Source organism: Corythoichthys intestinalis, chromosome 3 (assembly GCF_030265065.1).
Source record: "Corythoichthys intestinalis isolate RoL2023-P3 chromosome 3, ASM3026506v1, whole genome shotgun sequence".
NCBI classification, from domain to species: domain Eukaryota; kingdom Metazoa; phylum Chordata; class Actinopteri; order Syngnathiformes; family Syngnathidae; genus Corythoichthys; species Corythoichthys intestinalis.
Genome location: NC_080397.1, coordinates 13786995 through 13814377, shown reverse-complemented (window position 1 = coordinate 13814377; position 27383 = coordinate 13786995). Strand labels below are relative to the sequence as shown.

The 27383-nt window shown below is 39.6% G+C and overlaps 1 protein-coding gene across 5 annotated transcripts in view; it reads right to left on the bottom strand.

The window, feature by feature from the left end:
- The window catches only part of kiaa0825 (KIAA0825 ortholog), a 306720-nt gene that overhangs the window by 215586 nt on the left and 63751 nt on the right, over window positions 1-27383 (bottom strand). For all 5 annotated transcript variants that reach the window (XM_057831003.1, XM_057831007.1, XM_057831005.1 and 2 more), the window contains 5 exons: window positions 25473-25750; window positions 21881-22031; window positions 16878-17068; window positions 13851-14057; window positions 13669-13776 (listed from right to left, as the gene is read on the bottom strand). In XM_057831003.1, coding sequence (XP_057686986.1) covers window positions 13669-13776; window positions 13851-14057; window positions 16878-17068; window positions 21881-22031; window positions 25473-25750 — 935 coding nt within the window. The remainder of the gene's footprint in view (window positions 1-13668; window positions 13777-13850; window positions 14058-16877; window positions 17069-21880; window positions 22032-25472; window positions 25751-27383) is intronic.

The window sequence follows — 27383 nt, the reverse complement described above, 5'->3', positions numbered from 1 at the left end:
GCATCCCAGATAACCCGCCCTCCCTCGTGACGTCATTAATGTTCATTATTACATGGACCTACACTTGAGTTGATCAGTGTACATATGTGTCGATGTGCGTGGGTAAAACTGTCGAACACAAAATGGCATCGTTATCAGAAGTTTAAATATTTTGAGCAACCGTCTTTCTCATGAAGGTCATTTATATTGTTGTTTCTCCCTTAAACCTGAATATCGACTGCATGTAAATATAGGCCTACTCAGCAAATGTCTTCACCCTCGCCTGTATTTATAATGTGCACCAGGAAGGAATTAGCTCTAATCGTGGCCAGCTAAAAGCAAATTAACATTTGGGAGACGGCCAAATACATGAATATACAGCACTACCCCCCTCCTACATCTTTTGTATAACCAAGAGGCTGTGGCCAGCTGTGGGTAATGAGCCGTATCCTTGGTGTGTGCAAATGTGCGCATGTACACCATTCAGTGTGTACGCTTGCGGTCAGATGTGTGTGCGAGGGCATGCCTGAGAGTGTGTGTGTGCGCGCGCGCCTGCGTGTTACTTTATACATCTCAATAAAATCTAATGGAAGGCATGGACAGAGTTTGTCTGAGGCGCAAGGAGGCGGGAGGTTTCACAGGGGACGTCGACGTTGAAATTAACCATTCTATTTGAGTGGAAAAGCTACAGCGGGGTGCACCCCGCTGCTTGACTGAGGCAAACTATGCCTCCATCTGACAGAGCAATTTATGATGTCAGAGTGGCTGCAAATCCAGAAGAAATCCTCTTTTAACAGCACTGATAAATCTAGTCAGCTTTGGTGTAGTTCTCTAGCAGAACCTCACACACATGTATCCAAAATAAAGAAGAAAGAAAAGAAAAAAAACAAGGATTTTTAGTTGTGACTGTGCCTTGTTCGCTACTCTTAACCTGAAGAAATCAACAGGAATATATATATATTTTTAACCCTGTAGAGCAGGGATGTCAAACCCATCTTTGTCATGGGCCACATCGGAGTTAGGTTTCCTTTGAAGGGTTATTATGTTGTCTGCCAACTAAAGCTACCGCGATTGACTACCAAGAGATGTATAAACAACGTTGTTTATCAGGGGCAGATCCAACAGGGTGGAACGGGGGTGCAACTGCCACCCTAAAAGATAGACTTGCCACTCCAGTTGCCACCCAGTCGGCACCGATGAAAACTTATTTACTGCTATAAATTAACTCATTCACTCCCAGCCATTTTCACCGGAGCAAGCCCTTCCCTCCCGGCCGTTTTACTGGATTTTGACTGATTTTGCAAGGCCCACAGAAAATTCTGTTCTATTGCTATATAAACATGGAACCCACCAAAAGAAAGATTAGACTCTCTTCTTTCAGCAGAAAAAAGTTAGTTCATATCTTTTTCCATTCTTTAGAAATCAGCATTAGAAAATAGCTTAGTTTGAGCAATTTTCCAATTTCTGATGAAAAAACAGAGAAATTGAGCTTTTTGTGAAAGCATACATTTTAAACAACTTTGACTTTAACACAGCTATTTTTTGCTTTAGTTACATCCAAAACATCTGAATAATGTTTTCCTTTTACAATATAACATAAACAACAAGACAAATAGAGCTTTTAATAGCAAAGTAACAATTTATTTACACAACTAACTGAAAGATGACGCTGTTCTGGCCGCGACAGCCGGATAAACTTTTTCCCTCATCGCCGTCTGTCTCATAAAGATGAATTTTTTTGAGTCTCTGTGGGCTCTGCTCGCGAGCAGCACGGACTCAAAAGGCATCGTCCGCTGCACTAGTGGTCCCGGTCGTTCTGCTCGGTCGTCCAGTGCCTGGTATCCTGGGTGTCCTACCAGTTGTTCTGCTTGGTCGTCCGCTGCCTGGCATCCATTCGGTCGTCTTCCGCCGGTGGCCGGCCGTGCAGCTTGGCCATTCGTTGTCGTTGAATCGGGTTGCGGGTCTTACCAAATGCACTACTGCCCTCCAGTGGCCAGTTTTATTGCTTTAAAATAGATTTTCAGCTTTGTGGCTTTGGAGCTAAACTGAATCACGACCCAAAGATGTCTTTTAAAAAAAAAAAAAAAAAAAAAAAAAAAAAACGTAAAAGATGTATAAATACGTCTTTGGGACACGGAAATAATTAAAAATAGAACGTAGTTTTTGGGAGCAAATGAGTTAAGTCGGTAGTGATGTCAGTGAGGATCCATTGTATGAAGTTTCTCTATATCAATGTTTTAAATGGCAATTGTACCCTTTTTATCTACAGAATATCTGCCATATGTTGACACTAGGGTTGCAGTCAGCAACCTGTGGCTCTAGGGTCGCATGCGGCTCTTTAGCACTGCCCTAGTGGCTCTCTGGAGCTTTTTCAAAAATGTTTGAAAATGGAAAAAGAATGGGGGGTATATTTTTTGTTTTTAACTTGGTTTCTGTATGAGGACAATAATGACACATCTTTCCAATGCATTAATATTGTAATGAAGTAAAACTTGAGGCGGCATCGTACAAGAGAGTAGTCACGTGGTGTGTCATTCTCTAGAGGATACACTGCTGAGAAAATAAAATTTCAATCAGGAAGGTCCATTATGTATTTGTAGCCAACTTAGTCATTTTGATAGTAGACTAATATAGCTAATACAGTTACATACGGTGGTATGAAAAAGTATCTGAACCCTTTGGAATTTCTCACAATTCTTCATAAAATCACCATCACATGTGATCTGATCTTTGCCAAAATCACACAGATGAAAAAACAGTGTCTGCTTTAACTCACCACCCAAATATTTATAGATTTTCATATTTTATTAAGGATCGCATGCAAACAATGACAGAAGGGGGGAAAATAAGCAAGTGAACCCTCTGCCTAAGGAGACTTGAAAAGCAATTGAAACCATTTTTTAACCATATAATTTAAGTCAGGTGTGTGCCCAATCACTGATGAGTGGTTTAAAGCTGCCCTGCGCACTATAAAACACACACCTGGTAAGAATTGTCATGATGAGAAGCATTGTCTGATAAGCATCATGGTTTGGTCAAAAGAGCCGTCTGAAGACCAGCGATCAAAGATTGTTGATTGATATAGAGCTGGGAAAGGATACAAAACCATCTCCAAAAGTCTGAATGTTCATCAATCGACAGTCAGAGAAGTTGTCTACAAATGGAGCGAGTTTGGCTGTGTTGCTTCTGCCAAGGAGTGGTCGTCAACCAAAGATGACACCAAGAATTCAGCGCAGAATACTCAGAGAGGTAAAAAAAAGAACCCTACAGTGTCTGCTAAACACTTACAGAAATCATTGACACAATCCAATATCTCTGTGCACACATAAACTATATAAAACAATGGCCAAGAATGGTGTTCATGGGAGGACTCCACAGAGGAAGCCACTGCTGTCTGAAAAAAATCATTGTTGCTCGTTTAATGTTCGCAAAAAGGCACTTAGACACTCCACAGAAGTTTAGGCAAAATATTTTGTGGACTGATGAAACCAAAGTTAAATTGTTTGAGGGTAACACCCAACGTTATGTGGGTAGGAAAAATGGAACAGCTCACCATCATCAACACCTCATCCCCACCGTGAAGCATGGTGGAGGGAGCATCATGATTTGGGGCTGTTTTGCTGCCTCAGGGCATGGACAACTTGCAATCATTAATGGTAGAATGAATTCAAAAGTTTATCAGGATGTTTTGCTGGAAAACCCAAGGCCGTCTGTCAGACAGTTGAAGCTAAAAATAGGATGGATGCTGCAACAAGACAATGGTTAAAAACACAGAAGTAAATCAGTCTGGACTTGAACCCCATTGAGATGCATAAAGACAGCGAGTCATGCCAGACATCCCAGGAATCTGACTGAACTACAGCAGTTTAAGAATGGACCAAGATTAGTGCTGATTAATTTGCCATACTGATCTGGAGCTACAGGAAGCGTCTGGTTAAAGTTATTGCTGCCAAAGGGCAGGGGCACAAAATATTAAATTTGATGGTTCACTTAATTATTTTCCCCCCTTCTGTCATTTTTTTTGCAAACAATCCTCATTAAATATGAAAATCCATAAATGTTTGGGTGGTTTTAGTTAAAGCAGACTGTTTTTTCATCTGTGTGATTTTGACAATGATCAGATCACATTTAATGGTGATTTTATGCAGAAATGTGAAAAATTCCAAAAGGTTCAGATAATTTTTCATACCACTGTACACAGCATATGTTGTCTTTATTACAAGGCTTATATAAGGTTTTAATTTTTTTGCGGCTCCAGAAATACTTGGTTTTTTTGGGTCCAATATGGCTCTTTCAACATTTTGGGTTGCCGGCCCCTGCACTAGGGGGTGTAACAATAAAAAAAAAAAAAAAAAAAAAAAAAAAAAAAAAAAAAAAAAACCCTGCAAATTTTTTTTACACACACTGAAAGTGATCTGTACTGTTGTGTATGTATGTGTTAAATGTCTGCATCATGTTGTATTAAATCAATTGAAGGCCTTTGAAAGGAATCTTCGTCGCAGAATACAGTTGTGGTCAAAAGTTTACATACACTTGTGAAGAACACAATGTCATGGCTCTCTTGAGTTTCCAGTTATTTCTACAACTCTGATTTTTCTCGGATAGAGTGATTGGAACAGATACTTCTTTGTCACAAAAAACATTCATGAAGTTTGGTTCTTTTATGACTTTATTATGGGTGAACAGAAAAAAGTAATCATATCTGCTGGGTCAAAAATATACATACAGCAGCGCTAATATTTGGTAACATGTCCCTTGGCCATTTTCACTTCAATTAGGCGCTTTTGGTAGCCATCCACAAGCTTCTGGCAAGCTTCTGGTTAAATCTTTGACCACTCCTCTTGACAGAATTGGTGCAGTTCAGTTAAATTTGATGGCTTCCTGACATGGACTTGTTTCTTCAGCATTGTCCACAAGTTCTCAATGGAGTTTAAGTCAGGACTTTGGGAAGGCCATTCGAAAACCTTAATTCTAGCCTGATTTAGCCATTCCATTACCACTTTTGATGTGTGTTTGGGGTCATTGTCCTGTTGGAACACCCAACTGCGCCCAAGACTCAATCTTCGGGCTGATGGTGTTAGGTTATCTTGAAGAATTTGAAAGTAATCCTCCTTCTTCATTATCCCATTTACTCTCTGTAAAGCACCAGTTCCATTGGCAGAAAAACAGCCCCACAGCATAATACTACCACCAACGTGCTTGACGGTAGGCATGGTGTACTTGGGGTTAAAGGCCTCACCTTTTCTCCTCCAAACATATTGCTGGGCATTGTGGCCAAACAGCTCGATTTTTGTTTCGTCTGACCACAGAACTTTCCTCCAGAAGGTCTTATCTTTGTCCATGTGATCAGCAGCAAACTTCAGTCGAGCCTTAAGGTGCCGCTTTTGGAGCAAGAGCTTCCTTCTTGCACGGCAGCCTCTCAGTCCATGGAGATGCAAAACACACTTGACTGTGGACACTGACACCTGTGTTCCAGCAGCTTCTAATTCTTGGCAGATCTGCTTTTTGGTGATTCTCGGTTGAATCTTCACCCTCCTGACCAATTTTCTCTCAGCAGCAGGTGATAGCTTGCGTTTTCTTCTTGATCGTGGCAGTGAAAAAACAGTGCCATGCACTTTATACTTACAAACAATTGTTTGCACTGTTGCTCTTGGGACCTGCAGCTGCTTTGAAATGGCTCCAAGTGACTTTCCTGACTTGTTCAAGTCAATGATTCGCTTTTTCAGATGCATGTATGTATATTTTTGACCCAGCAGATTTGATCACTTTTTCTGTTATCCCATAATAAAGTCATAAAAGAACTTCATGAATGTTTTTTGTGACAAAGAAGTATGTTCCAATCACTCTATCGGAGAAAAATCAGAGTTGTAGAAATAACTGGAAACTCAAGAGAGCCATGACATTATGTTCTTCACAAGTGTATGTAAACTTTTGACCACAACTGTAGTGTCATTGTCCAAAGAATTGCTAATGTACTATAATGTCATGAAATATTTACCACCTTCAAAAAGTTGCTGCCACCTCATAAATATTTTTCTATATCCGTCCCTTTTGTTTATGTTGTTTATGTTCAATTGATCGTAACTGAAGAACGAAAGAGTTGCAAATGTTTTTCTATGATGAAAGATAGGAATGTAATGTATCTTTTTGTAAATTCTGTGTTCATGTACCCATAGATCATGTGATAAAAAATAAAAAGGGGAAGGAAAAACAGTAAATTTCCCTTAATTTATTATTTTTAAATCTATTTTTTTATTTATTTACATTTTCTGAATAAAAAAGGGGGAGAGGCAGTAATTGAAATTATTTTAAAAGAATGATTATTGATAAAATACACTCTGATAGCTGGAGCCCTTCATATTTGCTCGAAGATTACAGAAATTATATTAAAATGTTATTTTAGCGAGAAACAAAGGCGAGCACATGATTTACTTTCACGGGCTACACAAAATGAAATGATGGGCCAAATCTGACCCCCAAGCAGGGCCGGCCCAGGCCATTTGGGGGCCCTAAGCAAAATAATGCCAAAGGGCCCATATTTTTGGCCCACCATTTCATTGCAGCGTACCGTGAAATCCATACATGCAATCCAACCCATACGTACATATTTTGTATATCAATCCGATTTTTTTTTCTCTGCTCCAGAAGGATAAATTCTCGTCGACATATTCGTGCATCTATTTTCCAAGCAAGTTTGAGTACCAATCATTGCAAAGCAGGTTCAACGTCACTCCCCAGGCTGCCAGATTGTAATGACAAGAAAATGGATGTTTGCATAGATAAATGGCAATGCGCGCCACATTATTCACGATGCTCTATTAAAAAAATATAAAATGAGGTTGCCTGATTGGGGGCCCCCTGGTGGTCAGGGGCCCTAGGCAGCTGCATAGTCTGCGTATAGGCTGGGCCGGCCTTGCCCCCAAGAGCTTGAGTTTGACACACGTGCCACAGAGAGAGATTCGAGAGTTTTCAAACATTCAAGGCAGGCAAATTGTTTGCCCTTGTAGCAAAAAAATTATATGCCATTGCTGTATAGTGGCAAAGGGCAAAATGTACTTCGCAAGCTGTAGTTTCTTCTATTAAAGAAAAAAAAAAGTGTCATCAAATATGAGTAAAATTTACTGTAAAATTTACTCTTAGCTGGCATTGGCTGCTATAGACGTCAAACACGAATCACAGTCAGGCCTCTCAATTCACATGTATTGGACGTCTATTGCTTTCAATGGCAGTGAACGACTTGGAAAATGTTTACCATCTCTGAAAACTATTTAACGTATTTTCCGCACAATATGGCGCATCTAAAAGCCAATTTTCCTTAAAAGCAGACAGTGCGCCTTATAATCCGATGCGCCTTATATATAGATCAATATTGGTTAATCATGGCATGACATTCCCTTTAGCGCAGCACTATCTAGTGGATTTATAACACAACCCCAACCGCTGCTACTACCACTACTACTACGACTGCGCCTAAAATAGGCCATTTATTGAAGGTGCGCCTTATACTGCGATGTGCCTTATAGTGCAGAAAATACGGTATAACAAGTTTAATCATGGATAAAACTGAACTCATATCTCATTCCACCGATGTACTTTCTAGTCTGTCAGTCTACATTGTACATTTCATGCACGCGCTCTGCCATTTCATTCAATAATCATTACATTGTGTTTTTATTTTATGAGCTAAGGAGAGATTTGGCTGCAGAGTCCAAATTCAGTATAAGGAGTCGTGGGTCTGGCTTGTACCCCCCCCCCCCCCCCTCCTTGGCGCCATTGCACACAAGGCAAGGAGGTGGGAGCAAAGAAATAAAGAGGTCATAAAAATAAACTAATTCCCGCTCGCCAGTACATTGGAGCACAAGAGCGTGGATTAGTTTGATTTGTGCGCCATCAGCACGCAGTGACATCACCTCTGGCTGTGAGGGAGATTACAGGGGTGGAGGGGGGAGTCAAGGGTGAAGGGGTGAGTGATTGACTGCATCTTGGAGGTCACACAAGTAAGCATACACACGTGTACGTATGTGTGATCAAACGGACACACATTTAACACGGTATATACTCTTGTAAAGCATTACAATGAACTAAATCAATGTCGGCAGCGATATTTTGAAATTTGTTTCTTTTGTATTTACTAGGACTGCCAAAGTCAATTTTTAGATAGTCGATTAATGACTATTCGACTAATGGGGTAATGCAAAATTACTTGTTTTTTACGCAAATATTACTCTAGGATTAACATTACAGCTAAAATATGCATTGAAACAAAAACTGCACTAAGAAAAGTTGGACTATGAATATTTCAGATCTATGTACCTATCATTGTTTTCCAAAGCAAAAGCAGATGTTTGCTAGGATTCAACAGAAACACACATTTTTAGTCACCGATTTTAAATCTACCATCGGTTGTTTTTGTTTTTCTCTGTATGCGTCAAGCAATAGGCATTTTAAAATATTTTGATATTAGTATTTTATAAACATTCTTCATATATTTTCCCACAATAGCTGTTCAACTTTTAAGCCCTTTCACATTTTTTTGAATTGTTGTCAAAATAAAAAAAAAATTATATCTTGATTTGAAAAAAATAAAAAAACTTACAGAAAAAAAAAGTACTTCAGATTTGGATTAAGCACCCTGAAAGTTTGTAAGAATATGTTTTTGTTAATGACCAGTGTAATAAATAGAAAATAAAACGTTTTTTTTTTTTTTAAATAAAATAATAATAATAATTACGGAGTTTTTATTATTAGGAGGTGGTTTTGGACTATATTTAGGTCAACAATTTATCTCTAAATGATTACCATATTTTCCGACTATAAGTCACACTTTTTTTCATAGTCTGGCGGGCCTGTGACTTATACTCAGGTGCAACTTATATGTTAATAATAAGGCATGACCTCTACTTCAAGTTGGTGCAGTTCTTCAAAAATGATACTAGGGATCAAGACTTGAATGCATTTGGTGGTGATTTGGACTGAAATCGTGTTTGTTTTGTTTATAGTTATCTGAATAACTGTTAATATGGAAAATGAATGAATGAATGTTACAGATACCTATTGTTACCTACTGTGTTCTCTATTTTATTACTACTACAGTGTATAATGTTTGTGCTTGTGTGTCTGATTAAATAAAATGACCATCCCAAAATGCGACTTACACTGCGGTGCGACTTCTATAATGTCTATAGCAGGGGTCAGCAACCTTTTTGGTGTGGAGTGCCACTTTCAAATTTTCTTGTCAATCAGTGTGCCACCCCAAGATTAATGACGCGCATCTGAATTTTTATATCTGGCAGAGCTGTAATTTTACTCCAAATAAAAAAAAACATGGACATACATTTAATTTGTATAACTACCATTCGTCTTCATCAATTAACTAAAAACTAATGCATATTGTAGAAAATATCAAAACTTGAAAATAAGTGCAACAGTAATAACAGCTGTACAGCTGTACCATTTTATGCAAACATATCACACACACACACACCCCAGCACGCAAAGGGGAACAGGTGTGATTCTCAGTGCAGGTCTCCCACAGTACAGAGAGCCTTCAAAGTCAGAACAGCCGACTCTTACATTTTGTCTTGTTCACTAGCTTAAACAGTGAATTATATGCACAATTTTATATTTTATATTACACATATAAAAGATGCCCACTTTAATGTGTTCCTTGGCCCTGTTTTCTATGAATTTTCATGTTTTGTCTCGTAGTGGCGTTTGACACTTGTTGTGCGACACACAACACTCTCGAGGCATAATGCACAAAAAGAGCTACCGGAAGTAACCAGGCAACCAGTTGTTACCGGTATCCCCAAGGAGCCGCTGTCCCCTACAATATGATCGGCTTACTAGTTAAGCGTAGAAGAGGAATTGGGCGTCTGTGCGAGAAAAAGAGAGGGAGGAGCAAAGGAAGGTGTTGAGAGAGAGCGGAGAGCGCCGTGAAAAGGAGAGAAGAGGCTGTGTCCCCCGCTGGTTTTTGTTTTGTTTAATAAAAGTCTCCAGTAAAACGCCATCCAACGCGTCACAGTGTTTTTATACACATTGCCACCTCTCCGAAGTAAGCACCGGACGAATCGACGGCAACGAGCCACGTTAATCGCCGGTTCACTCCATACTAAAGTGCAAGCATCGCTTCACCCGCTGCCCTGACCTGACAGCTGGCAATCGGGGTCCAACCGGAGTGTTGCGATGCGCCGGGACAGGGGTGTACAGTCCCGTATCTTAAGCGACCGGCCTCCGCGCCGGGGCGAGTGTGTGACATCGGGATCTCAATTCAAAGCCCGGCGCGGACGCCGGCGATTCGCCGGCTGTCTACTCGCTTACTAGCCCGCCGGCCTCCACGCTGGGGCTTGGAGTAACAGCACTAAAAAGTGCAGATTGGTGACAATGTGTACTTCCGCCAGCTCTCTGACTGGTTGGCTTCGTGACACGTTAGTAGCGGGTGCTGAACTGAGCGCGCAGAATTGAGTGCGCAGAGGGGGGAAAAAAACGACGAGCGCAGGAATCGAGAAATTGAAGAGCTGGAAGTGTGCTCAAAATCCATAATTGTTGCAAATAACGCTATAGGCAGAGGGGTCGGGAGGGACGCTCCTGTAAAGCCCTAAATAACAGGGCGTGCAACTAAAAATGTCTTAATTTCAGGTAAAAAAAAAAAAAAAAGATAATAATATTTTGCCATGCGCTCGCGTGTCACTGGTTAACCCATCGCGTGCCAGTGCTGACACGCGTGTCATAGGTTGCCGACCCCTGGTCTATAGACCCTACTCACCAACGTCACAAAATGACGTGTCGCTGTATCCGGCCGCCATATTGTCCGTCATTGTTTATCCCTATTCTCAATGGTTTCAATTAGTCGTGCAATTTATAGAGCAATTCATGGAAGCCCCGGTGCTTTCAGACGCTGTAAACTCATTGGATGCGTTGCATAAAAGGCGTTATGTGGAAAAGCTTCAGTTTATCCATTCGCCAGGTCCATATTTGATGCCTAAATCGATATTTTTCGACCCGCTGTCTTCGCCGTCTCTGCCTGACATCTGCTACCCTGATATCTACAACTATCTTGTCTACAGAAACTCAGCCTATTCTCACGATACATTGAAAAACTTTAAGAGCAGCACTCAAAGCAACATAACCCCGTGTGACCCTTTACTTTCAATTTTCTAAAATGGCGACAATCAATAAAAAAAAAGTTGACTGCGATGGTCGATGCTTCAAGGATAGGTGGATATTGGACTATTTCTTCAATACAATATGCAACAACTGTTTCTGCCTCATTTGCAAAGAGACAGTCGCTGTTTTCAAAGACACGCTGACATGTACGACAACATTACAAGGAAGATACGCAGCGAGAAATTATAGCAACTTGAAGCTAGTTAAATTTCACAGCAGCAGTATTCCGCAAGAGCCCGAGTGTCGAAAGAGAACGCCACAAAGGCGAGATTGTTGAAATTATGAATTAAAAAAAAAAATAAATAAAGCAAATGTGACACACAGAAGGGCTTGCTAAAAATTGCTTAAATATATTGTTCTACGTAAATCAGCCAAGGTAGCACCCCACATTTTTACCACACCAAATCTGGCCCCCTTTGCAAAAAGTTTGGACTTCCCTGTTTAACTGATGATCCGTAGACGAGGCCAGCTTCTTTCACTTGGTACCAGCTAAGTATTATTCAAAAAATAATGACGGCGGAAGAAATAAACATCTTGAATTTGAAACTGTATGTTGTCGGCGATTAGCCTCGCAATGATCTTAATTGCGGTTGTCAGCCCAAAACCCTCTAAATATATATTAAATGCATCTTACCAGGTATAAAATGACTACTACATAGTCTGTGGTGATCGTTTGGTGCCCAGTTTTCTCGTCGAATTGCAGCAGTCCATCTCGCTCTCCTCTCCAGGTCTCTCGGAATAAGGTAGAACTTTAAGTCTCTCCGTCTATCTTCTCTGTTACTGCAACCAACCGCCACACACGCCTTCACCATTTTGATTATTAATGTTAACGAGCAGAAAAACACGCCATAATAGGAGGAATTTACGTAGCGGTAATGCGTAAACAAGACGAGCTGACGGACGATATGGCGCGGAGGCGTGGTTCTGACGTCATGTGAGTAGGGTCTATAAATCTATAAAATCTATAAATGTTTTTTTTCTTCATTGCGGATTTTTGGCCTGGTGCGACTACAGCCCCTTTCACATACATATCCCCGGTAAATTCCCGTGTAAGGTGACATGGGATTTACTCACATCATTGCTTTCATAAATGTAGAGATATTCCGGAAATGGTGCTGTATGGTTACTTTCACAGACTTGTCACTGGTGCTCTCTGTGTGGGCTGATTTTATAACATTTATACATTACGTCATTTTTGGTCGGCATCGGCTGTTACAATGTTGTTCAAATCTTGTTTTGGTACAGAGCCGGTTGTGGAAGCGTTACCGACGTCCCACTTGCAGCCAATTCAAGCTCATAAAGACTGTATTTAAGCCCAAGTGATTCAAGAGAAGGGTGCCGAGATATTAACTCGCTGCTCACCATTAGACACCTTGTACTCGCGAATCTCGTGCATTTGCTAACATGTTCGTCTACCAGCCTTGTTTTGAAATACCCTACGTTGTGCTGGCATTTGAGTATATTTGTTTTGTTGTCTTACCGGCTCTCTGCCTACTGCTTAGGTTAGTATATATTGATTCCCGTCGATGTACCTTCACCCTTCTCGGCGATCGTGTGGATTTTTGTTTGTATTTGATAACCCTTGAACGTGTCCTGCCGTTGTTTTCTGCATTGAGGTACAACCTTGTTTCCACACTTGCGGACTCTAACATTGGCAGCAAAACAAACCACACATTTCCAAAGATGGACGATAGACTCTCTTCCTCGGCTCTACGATCCAGTAGCAATTTAATTTCGTTATGTTTTCAGTTTATTTTAGCTATTTCCAGCTTGCTATGCTGATAATTGCGATGTTTGTTACCGCTTTTCGTCTTACTGCAAAGAAAGAGGAAGTGACGATCAGCCCGCTATGAAATTTACGTCATCAGACATCATGCTGTGACCCGGGAATTTAACGCTTGCTTTCACATATTCCGCGTTCTGGGTAAGTCCTGGACATTATACTCAGACGCGACCCGTTAAATATCCGTATGATCTCAGTGTCAGTCGACCTGTGAAATTGCTCTCACATACAAGGCCTGCCTGTTTAAATCCTTGGATTTAAACGTGTTTTAGTGCATGTGAAAGGGACTTAATACTCAGATGCGACAGTCCGAAAAATACGGTAATTGACGATCATAAAATTGTTGAATAATCTGATTAGTCAATTAATCGTGCAACCCAAGTATTTACAAAGCATTCAGCATAAATACATCCAGTATTTCGGCTCAAATGTGTGTGTGTGTATGTGGGCATATGTCTAATGACACAAATTAGATCAGTGGTGTCCAAACTATTCCACATAGGGCCGCAATGGGTGCGGGTTTTTGTTCAAACCCATCATGAGGACAACCTTTCACCAAGTGGTGTCTCACAAGTGTAATAAGTTGATTGCAGTCAGGTGCTGCTTGTTTTAGCACAAACTTCATTGTTTAAACTGTCTGTGCTCGATTGGTAGGACCAAAAACCAGGACCCACAGCGGCCCTTGAGGACAGGTTTGGACACCCATGTATTAGATTGTGAGTGTTACATCCAATACATACTGTACAGCTTGTTCTGTGAAAACCTCTGGTTTTAAAGCATTTAGCCAGTGGACTACAGGCCCCTCCAACTGCTGTGGTGTCTCGTGTGCATGTCCATCCATAAATATTCTGGAAAAGATAGCATTCGCAAATTAATTTTGAGCAAAGACACGTCAATAGCTAACAATTTGCAACACACTCACCTATGTAATAAAGGTAGTGGTGCTGTGGCAATGACGAGGACTGTTAGAAGTTGTTCACATAAACTGTGGATCTGGTAGGGCCAATCAGACCCGCCAGAAATTATGGTGATTGCTGAAGAAAGGTTGCGCTGGAGCATGGACTCGGGACTTTCGGACACACTCCACATCAGTTGCTCCACAAACAGCAGCACTGCTGTGATGTCGTATCTTGTACAAGTGGAAAGGAAACAGTAAATGGATACAAGTGGAAAGGATTATTCATAGTGGAGAGTTAGATGAAATTGTGCATTTGGGCAGACAGTATATTGCTTCATTCATTGTCTGCATTTTTGAAGCCTTGATATGTGAAGCTCTGTGGATTCTTTCACTTCGCCCCGAGTGTATCCGCTAACAAAAAGACACTGGTGGGGCCCCCATTTTCGGTATAGAATGTGACGGAAATAAGAGTGTTTTTGTAAAAAGGCAGCCAACAGATATGCTTACAAAAAACTATGTCATAAAATACAGGCTGTCTGAAAAGTCTCTATATGCTTATTTGGTTTCAGGTATCAGTATTTGACAGCTTAGGCATTACCATTTTTGTCAGCATATCATTCCCTTGCCCATGGCTCACAAATAGACATTGGAACATCAGGATCTTGTCAAGGCACGCCGCAGAAAGCCTGCTAGCAGAACCACTTAAAAAAACCCAACTTCTAGAGCAAGCATTTGCATAAAAGCAGGGGAAGTCTGTCCACACATATGTATTCTGAGAACAAGAGCCCTTTCACCCTTTTTAGTGAACTCATTGAACTAATTTGCTGCCAATGGTGACAATATATCAAACTGGCGATGTCTCGCAATACGTTGTATCCCGAAACGTTAGCTATATGCTCCTGCTAAGAATCCTGCTAAGAAAAATGTGTCACTTTTTGAAAAAAAACAGGATTCTACCAAAATTGTCCACTAGAATTGTGTCTGTGTTATCTCATTGGCTGCTATTGACGCCGCTCGACGTCAAATCCATTTTGGCCAGTAATGGCACTGAAACAGACCATTCAGAGCCACTCTTTTCCGATTTGGGGGACCTTTACAGGTAACCTCCTGTTGATTTTGAGCCGCTTCCTTTTCATTTGCGGACATTCCTGTGTAACTTCCTGTTCAGTAACCCAAAATCAACAGGAAGTGATTCATAAATGCCCCAAAATCAACATGAAATGACTCAGAAATGCCCCCATATCAACAGGAAATGACCAAAAATCTATATATTGTATATAAGGGGTGTGATAAAATATCAAAATGATGATATATCGTGATACTTTACATCCCAAAAGATTATCGGTATGCTCCTGCCAAGAACCGATATATCTTTTAAAAAGGTGTCACTGTCTAAATAACAATTTAAAAATAAAAAATAAATATGAATGAATATTAAAAAAATGAAAATAGTGTCTCTGTTAACTCAGTGGCTGCCATTGACAGTGCTAGACGCCCAATCCATTTCGACTTGGCGGGGCGAATGAACGTTCGTTTCTTCGAAACCATAGCATTCACAGCCAGTCTTTCAGATTGTTGGGGCATTTACAGGTCACTTTCTGTTCATTTTAGGGCATTTAAAGATCACTTCCTGTTGATGTTGAGTCATTGCCTATTCATTGCCGGGTCACTTCCTGTTCAGTAACCCATAATCAACAGGAAGTGACTCACAAATGCCCCAAAATAAAAAAGGAGTGAATCAAAATCAACAGCAAATGACCTGAAATGACGCCAAATTAAACCCATTGGTTGTCAGTGACCACCATAGATGTCCAAACCATTTGAAGTGGGAGGGATGGCAGCGAATAAACATTTGGTCCAATTGAAATGAATTAGACGTCTACTAGTGATAAACTCAATTCAATTCACAGCAGAAGGATGAAAAGAGTTTGTCTTTCTGTTTATTACTTGTATAGTAAAATATTGTAGAATTAATTCCTGACTCCTGTAATGATACTCGTTATATTGTGAGATCGTTATTGTGAACCTTGTATGGCAAATTGTATCATACTGTGACGTACCCAGAGGTGTCCAGCCCTATTGTATAGTGTAAAATGATATGATGATCTATGTATCAATAATTTTTGTATAGCCAAATCATGTGATAATCGTTATCGCGAGCTTATATCACAAATTGTATCGTATCGTGAGGTACCCAGCCCTACTTTTGACTGGGAGTAGACGTCGATTGGTGTCAATGGCAGCCTATAAGTTAAATACTATGAAATTTAATAACAACAACATTTTAAAATTTTATTGGAAGCCATAACCTGATTTTATTGAGGCTAGGGCTGTCAAACGATAGCAATTTTTAATCGAGTTAATCACAGCTTAAAAATTAATTTATCGTAATTAATCGCAATTCAAACCATCTATAAAATATGCCATATTTTTCTTTAAATTGTTGTTGGAATGGAAAATTAAGACACAAGATGGATATATACATTCAACATACTGTACATAAGTACTGTATTTGTTTATTATAACAATAAATCAACAAGATGGCATTAACATTAACGTTCTGTTCAAGTGATCCATGGACAGAAAGACTTGTAGTTCTTAAAAGATAAATGTTAGTACAAGTTATAGAAATTTTATATTAAAACCCTTCTTAATGTTTTCGTTTTAATAAAATTTCTAAAATCTTCAATCAAAAAAAAAACTAGTAGCTCGCCATTGTTGATGTCAATAATTACACAAAGCTCATGGTGCTGAAACCCATAAAATCAGTCGCACCCAAGCGTCAGCAGAAGGCGACAAAACACCAAAAAAACACAAGTAACAAGTGGACACGAAACTGTGCTGTCATTTTAATCTGTTTGAGCAGGGCATGTGCGTTAATTGCATCAAATATTTTAATGTGATTAATTTAAAAAATTAATTACCACCCGTTAACGCGATAATTTTGACAGCCCTAATGTATGCTTTTATTAAAAATGTGACTTCCGACACATTTATGTTTTTTTAATTATTATTAAATATAGTCACTTCCCATATCAAGTGGTTAAGTACCTTATCTGCACGTGTCTCTTAAACGAAGGCTGGGCCCTGGCGTATCGTTGCACTAGCACTTGTAATGTCTCTGACAACACCTGACCCAGCAACTCTTTGGCCAACCGTGGCGGGAGAACAGCCCACAGGTCGCTACGGAGACCACACAGGAAGTAGAACCACATCTGCACTGAGAAAGAACAGCGCTCACCCTGTGAGAAAAAAAAATGAAGATATATTACGGGGTGGTCATTGAAAGTGAGATATAAAATTAAAAATGTGATTAAAAACAAAGATGTGAACGAGTAAAACAGGATTGACAACGGGGTAAATATAGGATGTCTCAGTGATCATGGCATCTGAACACAGCACCTGGTTACTTCTTCCAATCCTGAACTGGTGAGCACATCACAGTCACGCATAGAAAAAGACAGGAGAGAAATTGAAACCTCCAAGAAAAATGAGAGCAAGAATGAATTGGAGACTTCTCATCTTGAAGGACCAACAATAAGCCTTTGTACTATACGTGGCGCGTCATACTGACATACTGTCAAAACTGTTCCACTTGCTCGGATTAGGACCTTTTTCATTTTCTTCTTACTTCACCTCATCGATCTCATATTTTGCTTCGCTCTCTCCTTCTTCACCCTGGAGCCAGTCATTTGGGGATCTGTATTTGATGGGAGCGTGACCAGACTCAATGTCCGGGATTAAACAGCCATCCTATGCCTTCGGACCCAAAAGAATGAATCCAGACGTGCTGGATCCAAGAGCAGTTGCAAACATATGTGAGGTTTGGATATAGAATCTATGTCTGAGGTGTCATTCTTTTTGTTGAAAGCCACCTTGAAGATATGGTTTCCTATAAGGAGGGACATTATGTTTACCAATAACGGCTGCCACAATTTATCGTATAAACACTTATACTATGTATCAATGACTAATTTGTTTATAGACACTGTTGTCCAAAGAAGGGTCATTAAGTTTCATTCTCTTTACTCAGTGGCTGCTGTTGTCAGCGTTAGGCATCCATTTGAACGGGGAGGCTTGGCAGCAAATGAAAGAAGGCTACCACTCTCTGTTCAAATTAGAGTTGACTGATATAATTGGGTAGCTGAGAATGTTGGCCACTAAAAACATTTTAAAATGATATTGGATAATATAGACATCGTTCTTTTATTATCGGTTTTGGGCCAATATGCATGTTGCCAAAGTAAATGTAGAAGACTCCTACCTTTGTAGAAAGGCTGGTCACAGCTTAGCACAGCAGTTACGCTTATTGACAACTAGATGTCTCCAAACTAAGATGCTTGGGATTTGTTTTGTGATCAGACTATTTGCATTCATGGGGCAAAAATTAAATGAACCATAAATGATTGAAAAATAATGAATCATAGACTCATACAGTGTTGCAATATAAGCAATTTTTCCATAGGGTTCAGTTGAAGTTGTTCTCTTTATTTTTCACATAATGTTTATTTGGAAAACCTTGAAGTTGTTACATTTATCATTATTAAAGCATTCAGTGGGGCATCACAATACAATTAGCCATAATATGCTCAGTTCAGTGTGGCACGGTGGACGAGTGTTGAGCATGTCTGCCTCACAGTTCTTAGATCGTTGGTTCAATTCGGGCTTCGGCCTTCCTGTGTGGAGTTTGCATGTTCTCCCCATGCCTGTGTGGGTTCTCTTCATGTAGTCTGGCTTCCTCCCACATCCCAAAAACCTGCATGGTAGGCTGACTGAACACTCTGTCTCTATGTGCCCTACGACTAACTGACTGACTGAAAACTCATTTAAAATCACAGCAGAAGGACGAAAAAGCCACATGTTTGTACATCTATCTTTGTCAATGGCACTAAAATAGTTAATGGCAAATATTCCCTTACAGTATTTTTCATTCTTACATATTTATTTTCATTCCCAATGAAAACGAAAAGAGTAACTATTTTTATCTATTTTTATTGTTTTAATAAAAAAGGGAAATGCAGTAAAATATCTGTTTGTATTCAATTCTTATACATTTCTAGTTTGTATTCACTTTTTTGTTATCATGCATTTAAAAAACAAAAAGGAAAGGAAAACAGCAAATATTACTTTCTTTTCAAGTGTCTGTTTTAAATTGAAAAATGAAAACAGTATATGTTCTTTATTTTCAATTATTAAAATGCTTATTCATTTTTAAATTTAACAGTAAATAGTCTTTGGATTGTGTCGTCTTCCATCTTTAATTGAAAACTTAATATGATTTAAAATTAGTGAAAAACAATAAGTCGACGCTTTACTTTCGAGGGCCACAAAAATGACATGTCGAGCCAGATCTGGCCGCCCGATCTCAAGTTTGACAACAGTGATTTAAATGTTGAAAAATCTCGCATTTTGGCTTCATTTCTCTTTTTTTCCCCAGGACACATATGCTTTTAATTTATCAAACGAAATATTTGCTGGCCAATTATTCATCCTCACGTCAATAACTTTGTCTCGGACAATGGAAAGAGTGTTGAAAGCATGTTGGAGAAAAAGGTACTGCGCAGAGTTGTGAGTGCCAAGGCACGGAGTGAGAAATTTGATGCATTCATCTCTTCACTTGAGAAATACGCACACCAAAAGCTTGTAAGATGTGTCTCTCCGTAAGCACATGTGCACACAGGCGCGCTCGAATAAAAGCGCACACCTGCACACAGCAGGTCTGCTCGACACCGTTGACCCGCAGAGGCGGACGGGAACAAAGAGGCAAAATCAGCGCATAGAAGGAAAGACGGTAGGTTTGGATTGGTTTAAGGGCATGAAGGTAGGCGAGTCACAGGGGCCCTTTTGCTGCTTTCCAGACAGTCCCTCTGTAGACTGCAGACTTCAGACAGCTGAACCCCCTGGAGCCCCTGGGGTAGCATGGAAGCCACAGATGTTCTCAGGAAGTTCATAGTAGAAGCTGCACTGAGAATGGGGAGGTGGGAAGGAATGGCAAAATGAAAAGAAGATGCAGGAAAGCTCCAGAGGGTTCCGAAAATCCAACAGAATCGGAGTCACATGGCAATGTACAGGAGGATGTACTTTTAACATTACTATGAATAAAATCAGAATGCCTGGGTCATGAAGTAAAAAAAAAAAAAAAAAAAAAGGATAAAAGTGTCACCAAGAACAGAAACTTCCAGTCTGCCAATTTCAGAGTTGCTAGTTTGACTTCAATCCAAATGTACATCGTAAAAAAATTAGTCATGCTAATTTAAGATTTGAAGAAGACATATCCATTACGTTCTCCTAAGTAACTTGCTATTTTGAGTGCTGTATTCCTAACTCATATTTTTTCAAGTTAATAATGGTTTGATTGTCATCGATCGCCTTCAATGACAGTGAAACCTGATCACTAAATGCTAGGCATCCCTGTTGAAATAGATTTAATGTATATAACTGTCGATGGAAGTGAATGAGTTAAAAGAGGTGTATTACCAAGTTTGTAATTTATAGTAGAGTTGTCCGAAAATTATTTTTGTTTTAGGCAGATTACTACTATTAGTTGTCTTCATATGCGGAGATTAAGGGGAGAGGGTCCGAGAAGTGTCATTACATGTAATTGACTTTCCTATATATGAATTTAAAATTAAGAGTTTTCCGGTAAATATTGTTTATAAAAGTTGTAAAGCAATAAAACAAACAACAAAAATGAGTGAAATGAGCCAAAAATATATTTTTATAATGGGTTAAAATTATTTTTCGAACAAATCATGTGACTAGCACCTTAGACGGTCATTTGCTTTGCCTAGCCAAAACCACCCGAGGACCGAAGAGGCAAGGACCAATAAGTAATACGTAATTTTTTAAAACGTAAGCTTTCAAAAGCAACAACAACTACTGAGCAAGAACTAAGGATTGAAAATGTGGACCACGAAACGCCAGAGCACCGACAAAATGGTGAGTGGTGTTTAAATTTGCTCCACTAAAGACGTTAATTGAAGAACAGAGCCACCACCGGTGTCTTGCCAATGTAGTTACACCCTTCAAAAATTGTATCGCCTGGCCGCGGGAGCGCACACACACACATTAGTTATGAGTTATGTCGACTTAAACAATTAATTGTAGCCAGAAAAGAACCAAAGTTATATATTTTGGACATCAACGTTTATTAAACTGGAGAAACTCCATACAGGACTTGAATTACATTAATAACAGATATAGGTCATCCTACGAGTAAAACAGTAAACATTGCCTTTTTTACGTTCGGTACATATGTTACGTTATACAACAGAATTTTTTATTTGTATTTTTTTAGTGATGGACTATGTTTTAAAACCTTGTAGATAACTACATCACCAAAAGCAAGCAAATCAGTGCAATGCAGTGGCTCTGCCAGGGGATCCAATTTTTGACGGGGGTAACCACATTGGCACAACACCGGCGGGTGTACCATATTCAATGGATGACGAACCTGGGGGAAAAGTATAGCTGTCCTAAGCAGCCTGATTTAGAATTCCCCTCAAGAATGATGGGAAACAAAAAAATGCTCATTTTCAACTTATTATAAAATTATTATAAATATTTTTGTAAGTTAATTTTATTGCTGACTCCGCGTTTCGGGGTCATCAACATGTTGTGCCCCCCCTCAAAAGTCAAACTCCGCCTATGGTCTTACTATTAATGATAATAGTTAACATGAACTGCCAATACTTAAAATCTCTAATAACGGTTCCAATAATGACGAGTTTTGCCCTTAAGTAAAATTGCTATGGAGTTTGCATTAAAAGGCCTCCATAATTTGACAAATCTTGACACTTGTCTGCATTAAAAATGAATCAAAATGATGCCTTGAATTAGTATTTAGGGGTAACATGGTGGGTCATGAGAAATGTTGCACGCATTAACTGGAATTTAATTGTTTCTATTGAGAAAATAAATTCATGATATGAGCACATTCACATTACAAGCTTGGTCGTGGAACGTATTCTGGTCGTATTATGAGGGTTCACTGTTTTTTTTTTTTTTTTTTTTTTTTTTTTTTTTTTTTTTTTAAGTATTTTTCATTTACTTACCTCATAAAAGGGCTTGAGGTCAGCCCAGTGGTGGCTCTCTGCATCCTGAAGCACACAAGTGGTGCAAACCTGGACACAATAGCTGCTAAGTTGTTCTTTCAAGGCCTCAATGGTTTGCTGGTACTTCTGGACAGGCAGCAGACTAAGGTGCCTAAGATATATTAACACAAGATAACCCATTAATGATAGGCCATAGGGGCAATTCGGGTATTGCAGCAGCATCAAAAAAGCATATACTGTACGTAGTCAAAAGTATAAATTTTTATTTTTTTATTTTTTTAAAAACGGCGATACAACTATTATCAATACATGGGTCAGCAAATCATTCTAGGATTTTCTACAAAATAGGTAATAAACAAAAAAACAAATTCTTTTCATCCTTCTGCTGTGAATTGGAATGAGTTCATCTCTAGTGCACGTCCAAACCTTTTGAAGTAGGAGAGATGTCAGCAAATGAATGAATCGCAGTCAGTGGCAGCCAATGCCAGGCAATGATTTCATTTAGGGGCATTTCACGTCATTTCCTGTTGATTTTCGGTCACTTCCTTTTCTTTTGGGGGCATCTACAGGTCACTGAAAAGGAAGGGACTCAATAATGTCCCCAAATAATTAGGAAGTGACTCAAAATCAACAGGAAATAACCTGTAAATGCCCCAAAATGAAAAGAAATTGACCTGTCATTACCCACAAAAGACTGGCTGTGACTGCTCTGGTTTTAGGGCCATTGATGGCGCTAGACATTCAATCCAGTCTGAATGAATTGTACTGTATATCAATGGCAGCCAGTGAGCTAATGTAGACACTATTATAAAGGAAGATTTTGGTTGCAACATGTTGGTTCAGTTTTAGTTTTTATTTTACATACAGTCGTACCTCTACTTATGAACATTTTTACAAACCGAATTTTCAGATTATGACACGTCTGAATGGGAAAAAATTGCCTCTTGTTACGAAACATATTTCAGGATACGAGAGGCTAAAATACAGTATGGGCATCTCTCTGAGTGTACTGAACGCAAGATAATTATGGCTGCTCTAATATTAGCTTTTGGCCGGTATCGTCCTGGCATCCTATTGGATAAGATGAACCTCTACTGTATATGTATGTGTGTCCAGCGTCCTCTTCATTCACCCCTTGGTCATGAGGTATTCCGACAGCTTAATGTGAGTGTATCAACTTTTATTCTTTACTCTATTCTTTGTTTTTTACATTATGCACAACTTTCATTTTACATTTATTGTGCAATCATCTAATTGTAACATTTATTTGTCACATGATTTGATGCATTTTTATGCTTTATAAAATATTTAAGTCTGAATTTTGGGAGGCTTGGAACAGATAAGGGCAGGGGTGGGCAAGCAGGTCCTCAAGGGCCACAGTGGGTCCTGGTCTTTTTTACACGTGATCCAGTGCAGGCAGTTTAACCAATGAGAGGTTTGAGGAGACAAGAAGCACCTGAGTGCAATCGACTGATTGCAGTTGTAAGACACCAGATTGCTGACAAGGAATCCTCTTGAATGGGTTGCGACGAAAACCCACACCCACTGCGGCCCTTTGCGGAATAGTTTGCCCATCCCAGGACTAGGGAATTTAAATGGAAATCACGTCTTTACCTATGGAATTTTCAGTTTACGAGATAACTTCCAGAACCAATTGATTTCGTAAGTAGAGGTACCACTGTACAGTATATTGATTCTTGGTGCGAGCATATCGATAACCTTTTGGACTACAAAGTATTGCCATATATCACCTTTTTGATATATTGTCCCACACATCGTGAAGATAGGTGCTATGACAAATAAAGATCCAGCAGTTTGTGTGTGCAAGAGAGAAGAAGAGGTGTGTGAGAGAGTGTGAATGTCATTGTTCTTATGTTTCATGGGATGTGAGCAGTCCTCTGCTGTTGTATTGTCTGATGGTAATGGGCAGAAAGGAGCGCCTAAAGTGCTCAGTTCTGCAGGTATTATGAAGTTCTGGCTGAAAGAGCTGCCCATCTGCCACAGCTCATCATTCAAAAGGTGAGAGAGCAGTGGTTCTTAACCTTGCTAAAGGTACCGAACCCCATGAGTTTCACATGTGCATTAACCGAACCCTTTGAAATTAGAATTTTATTTATTTATTTTTTTTAATTCAGAATCGATATATCAAAGCAAGCAAGCTAAAACCTAAGTGAATTTCCGTTCAAACTTCTTCTCATTTAGGCACGATATTTTTAAATGGCCCAAAATGTATGTTTTTGTCACCCTAACCCTGCCTGCAGCATCATCGGACCACTACACCAAGACTGGCCCAATGCGCATATCTTAGAATTTTTCATTGAAATTTGGAGGAAAATATTTTATGTTGCTCAACATTAAACTTGCCTGGTTGCATTAACTTTGACCGCGCAGTTTGTCATGTTAATTTAATGAAAAACCCTGCACAAAGTGCACAAATTTGTACACAGTCATTGTGTTAAAAATAAACAATCTTCTCACAAATCCGATAAACAGTGTGAATTTACCACAAATAATTTGCCTTTTGATTTGCTTCTCACATTGGAAAATGAAATTAAACTCTATTCATTTCACACTGTTTCTATTTTTGTTTTCATGTTGATATTCTCATTCTATCACATCCTTGCCTCACCGACAATTCTCATGGTGGTGTAAAATTCACAATTTTTTTTTTATGTAAACACAGTGCACATTACCCATACGTCTGTTGTACTTCCTCATACCAAGTGAGAGTCAAACTTCCACTGGGCAAACCAGTTTCTCTAGGACTTGCAATTAAGAATCGGAATAAAACCTGTAAATTGGGAACTAATCAGTCCAAAACCTGGTCTAAAACACCACTTTGCCTAGATTTAGTCAGCGTCCAAAAATAGAACCCTGGGTGTCTTAAACTTCACTGAACCCCTTGGACTGACTCACCGAACCCCTGGGGTTCGATCGAACTAGGGTTAAGAACCACTGTGAGAGAGGTTAGCTAGGATGGCTTTGAATTTGACCATCATCGTCTTCTCAGCCACCAACTCCAGAGTGTCCAACTCGAGCCCCACCAAAGATCGAGCCTTCCTTTGCAGTTTATTAAGTCTGTCCACCTCACTCGCTTTGAGTGTGATGAAGAGGGCCCCAAGTGAAGGGCAAAACACTTCTGTAAACTGCTTCTCTGGAATGACTGTAGAAACACACGGGATTTATCGTAAAAGTTCAAGTTGACGTATTGTCTCCTTTCCAGAAAGAGGTGAGAGTTTAACAGGGGTGCAGGAAGCTTGGAAACTGGGGAGAAGGAGTAGAGACATACTTTATGAGCAAAAAAGAGCACTGGCCAAGAGTAAGTGGAGGGGTTTATAGGGCCAAAGGCGGAAAAACAAGAGTGTGAAGGGCAACAATGATGCCTTTGGAGGGGAAAGGTTAAGGAGTTATTATGAACTCACCAGATGTAGACACAATATGGGTGTTATTACCACTTGTCAGTCATTTTCATTGTTTACCCCAAACTCTATACTACACCTGGTCTTGTTTTCGAACTTTTCTGAGGTGTGGATGATTTAGAAGAAACAACAACTTAAAAAATAGCTAAATGACACATTTATTCCTTACTTACACTTTGGCTAAGTTAGAGGTGGAGTCCTTCAGCCGCGCATGGTAATGCTCCAGTCGTTGTTGGACGTATATGGAAGTGGCCAACAGAGCAGGAAGGTTCTTCAGGGGTAGAGAGGATGGGACTTCCAGGGCTCTCTGCTCCACACGGACCAACATGGCTAACACGGCCTGGCTGCACGACTCCACAAAGCTTGAGCGAACCTCCAGCAGAGAACTGTCCCTGCAGGCAGCAGCCAAGGGTAGCAAGGCATCCATCTCAGTAACAACTGAAAAACAAAACTGAGCGAAGGATAGAAAGAAAGAAAAAAGGAATGTGTTCATTTAACTCATTGGCTACGTTTGATAGTGACCGATGAACTAGAATTGATTTAAAAACTAGAAAAATTCAATTCTTTCTGAAGAAACTGTGATGTAGCTTTGCTGTGATGGTTGGTATCATGGGTCACTTCCTGTTGACTTTGCGTGATCTCGGACTCCCTGTAGATATCGGGAACTTCCTGTTTATTTTGGGTTTGCCATCTGTTCATATCATGTCATTTTCTGTTGATATGGGGGCTTTCAGGGTCACTTCTTGTTGATTTGGGTGCATTTCGGTTTTACTTCCTGTACATATTGGGTCACTTCCTGTTGATTTGGGGGCATTTCGGGGTCACTTCTCGTTGATATCGGGACACTTGGGATGGAAATCAATAAGAATGACTGGATGTTTTTGTGCTATTGAAATGAATGGCGAACGGGGCCATTGGAATTTAATGGGAAATTTTGCCCATTAGAACTGAATGGGTATGTTTTTGGCCAAACCGTAAGTTTTTAGCATAAATTGAAAAGAGCTTTTGTGCCACTTAGCGTCTAGATTTCGTTTCGTATAAATTATGTAATTTGGACACAAATTGTAGGACAAGTAGTGTTTTGAAATTTCCACCCCCCCCCCCCACAAAAAAAAAAAAAAGAAACTGTTTTCGGGCAAACAGTCATTAGTGGGGTGTCAAATGAAAGAGACCTGCAAAGCGACCATCAATGAGCTGTTTTTACATTGACCACGCAGTAACTGTCAAATCACCACTGACAAGACTGAAAATTAGGAAACAGGGCAACAGGTTATCAACCTTCCTACTGTTCTAACGGCTTTAACATTTTTTAAAAATGAACTAATTGGCTGCCATTGACGGCGATAGACGGCCAATCCATTTTGATTGGGAAGGGCTAGCACGTTTATCGCCCTCAATGGCAATGTAACACGATCATTCAATGCCAGCCATTTAAGTTGAAATGGGTTTGATGTCTACCGTTGTCAACGGCAGTAAATGAGTTAATTCAGATCTAGTAAATATGTCTTGTTATACTGTGTACCACGAAAATTTGGAGGGTTATGTTGAATTTTTAAGTGTTTCTGTGTTTGATAAAAGGTCAAGGTAATAAATTGGAAAAGGCAATGAAATGAGAGGAAATTATTGAAATAAAGTTGTTATAGTTTACACAATGCTATTCTTTTACCAGCAGGATTAGGGTGAAACAATTCTGCAATGGTATTAGTAGTAGTTTGAATGTTGCAGTCCTGTGGTTCTCACAACATTTGCCAAATAAAGATACAGCGACTTAAAATAGATCTATTGTTCTTTAAAAAAAACAACAACAAAAAAACACTAGCTTTGTACTCACACTGACACTGGATGACACATTGTTGTATTGCATCCTGCATGAATATTATAATTATCACAACACTGAAGGTAATTAACATGTAAAAAGAGGAGACTTGAGATTTGAACCTTTAAATGCGCATTTGTTAACTATTGATCTGTCATTATTCATTTGAACGATGTTACTGTCTGGCAAAATATATATACAGTATGTCTCACTGTTACCATGCTGGTCCCGGCTGTCTGTCTGTGTTATTGAATGCAAATGCATGCAC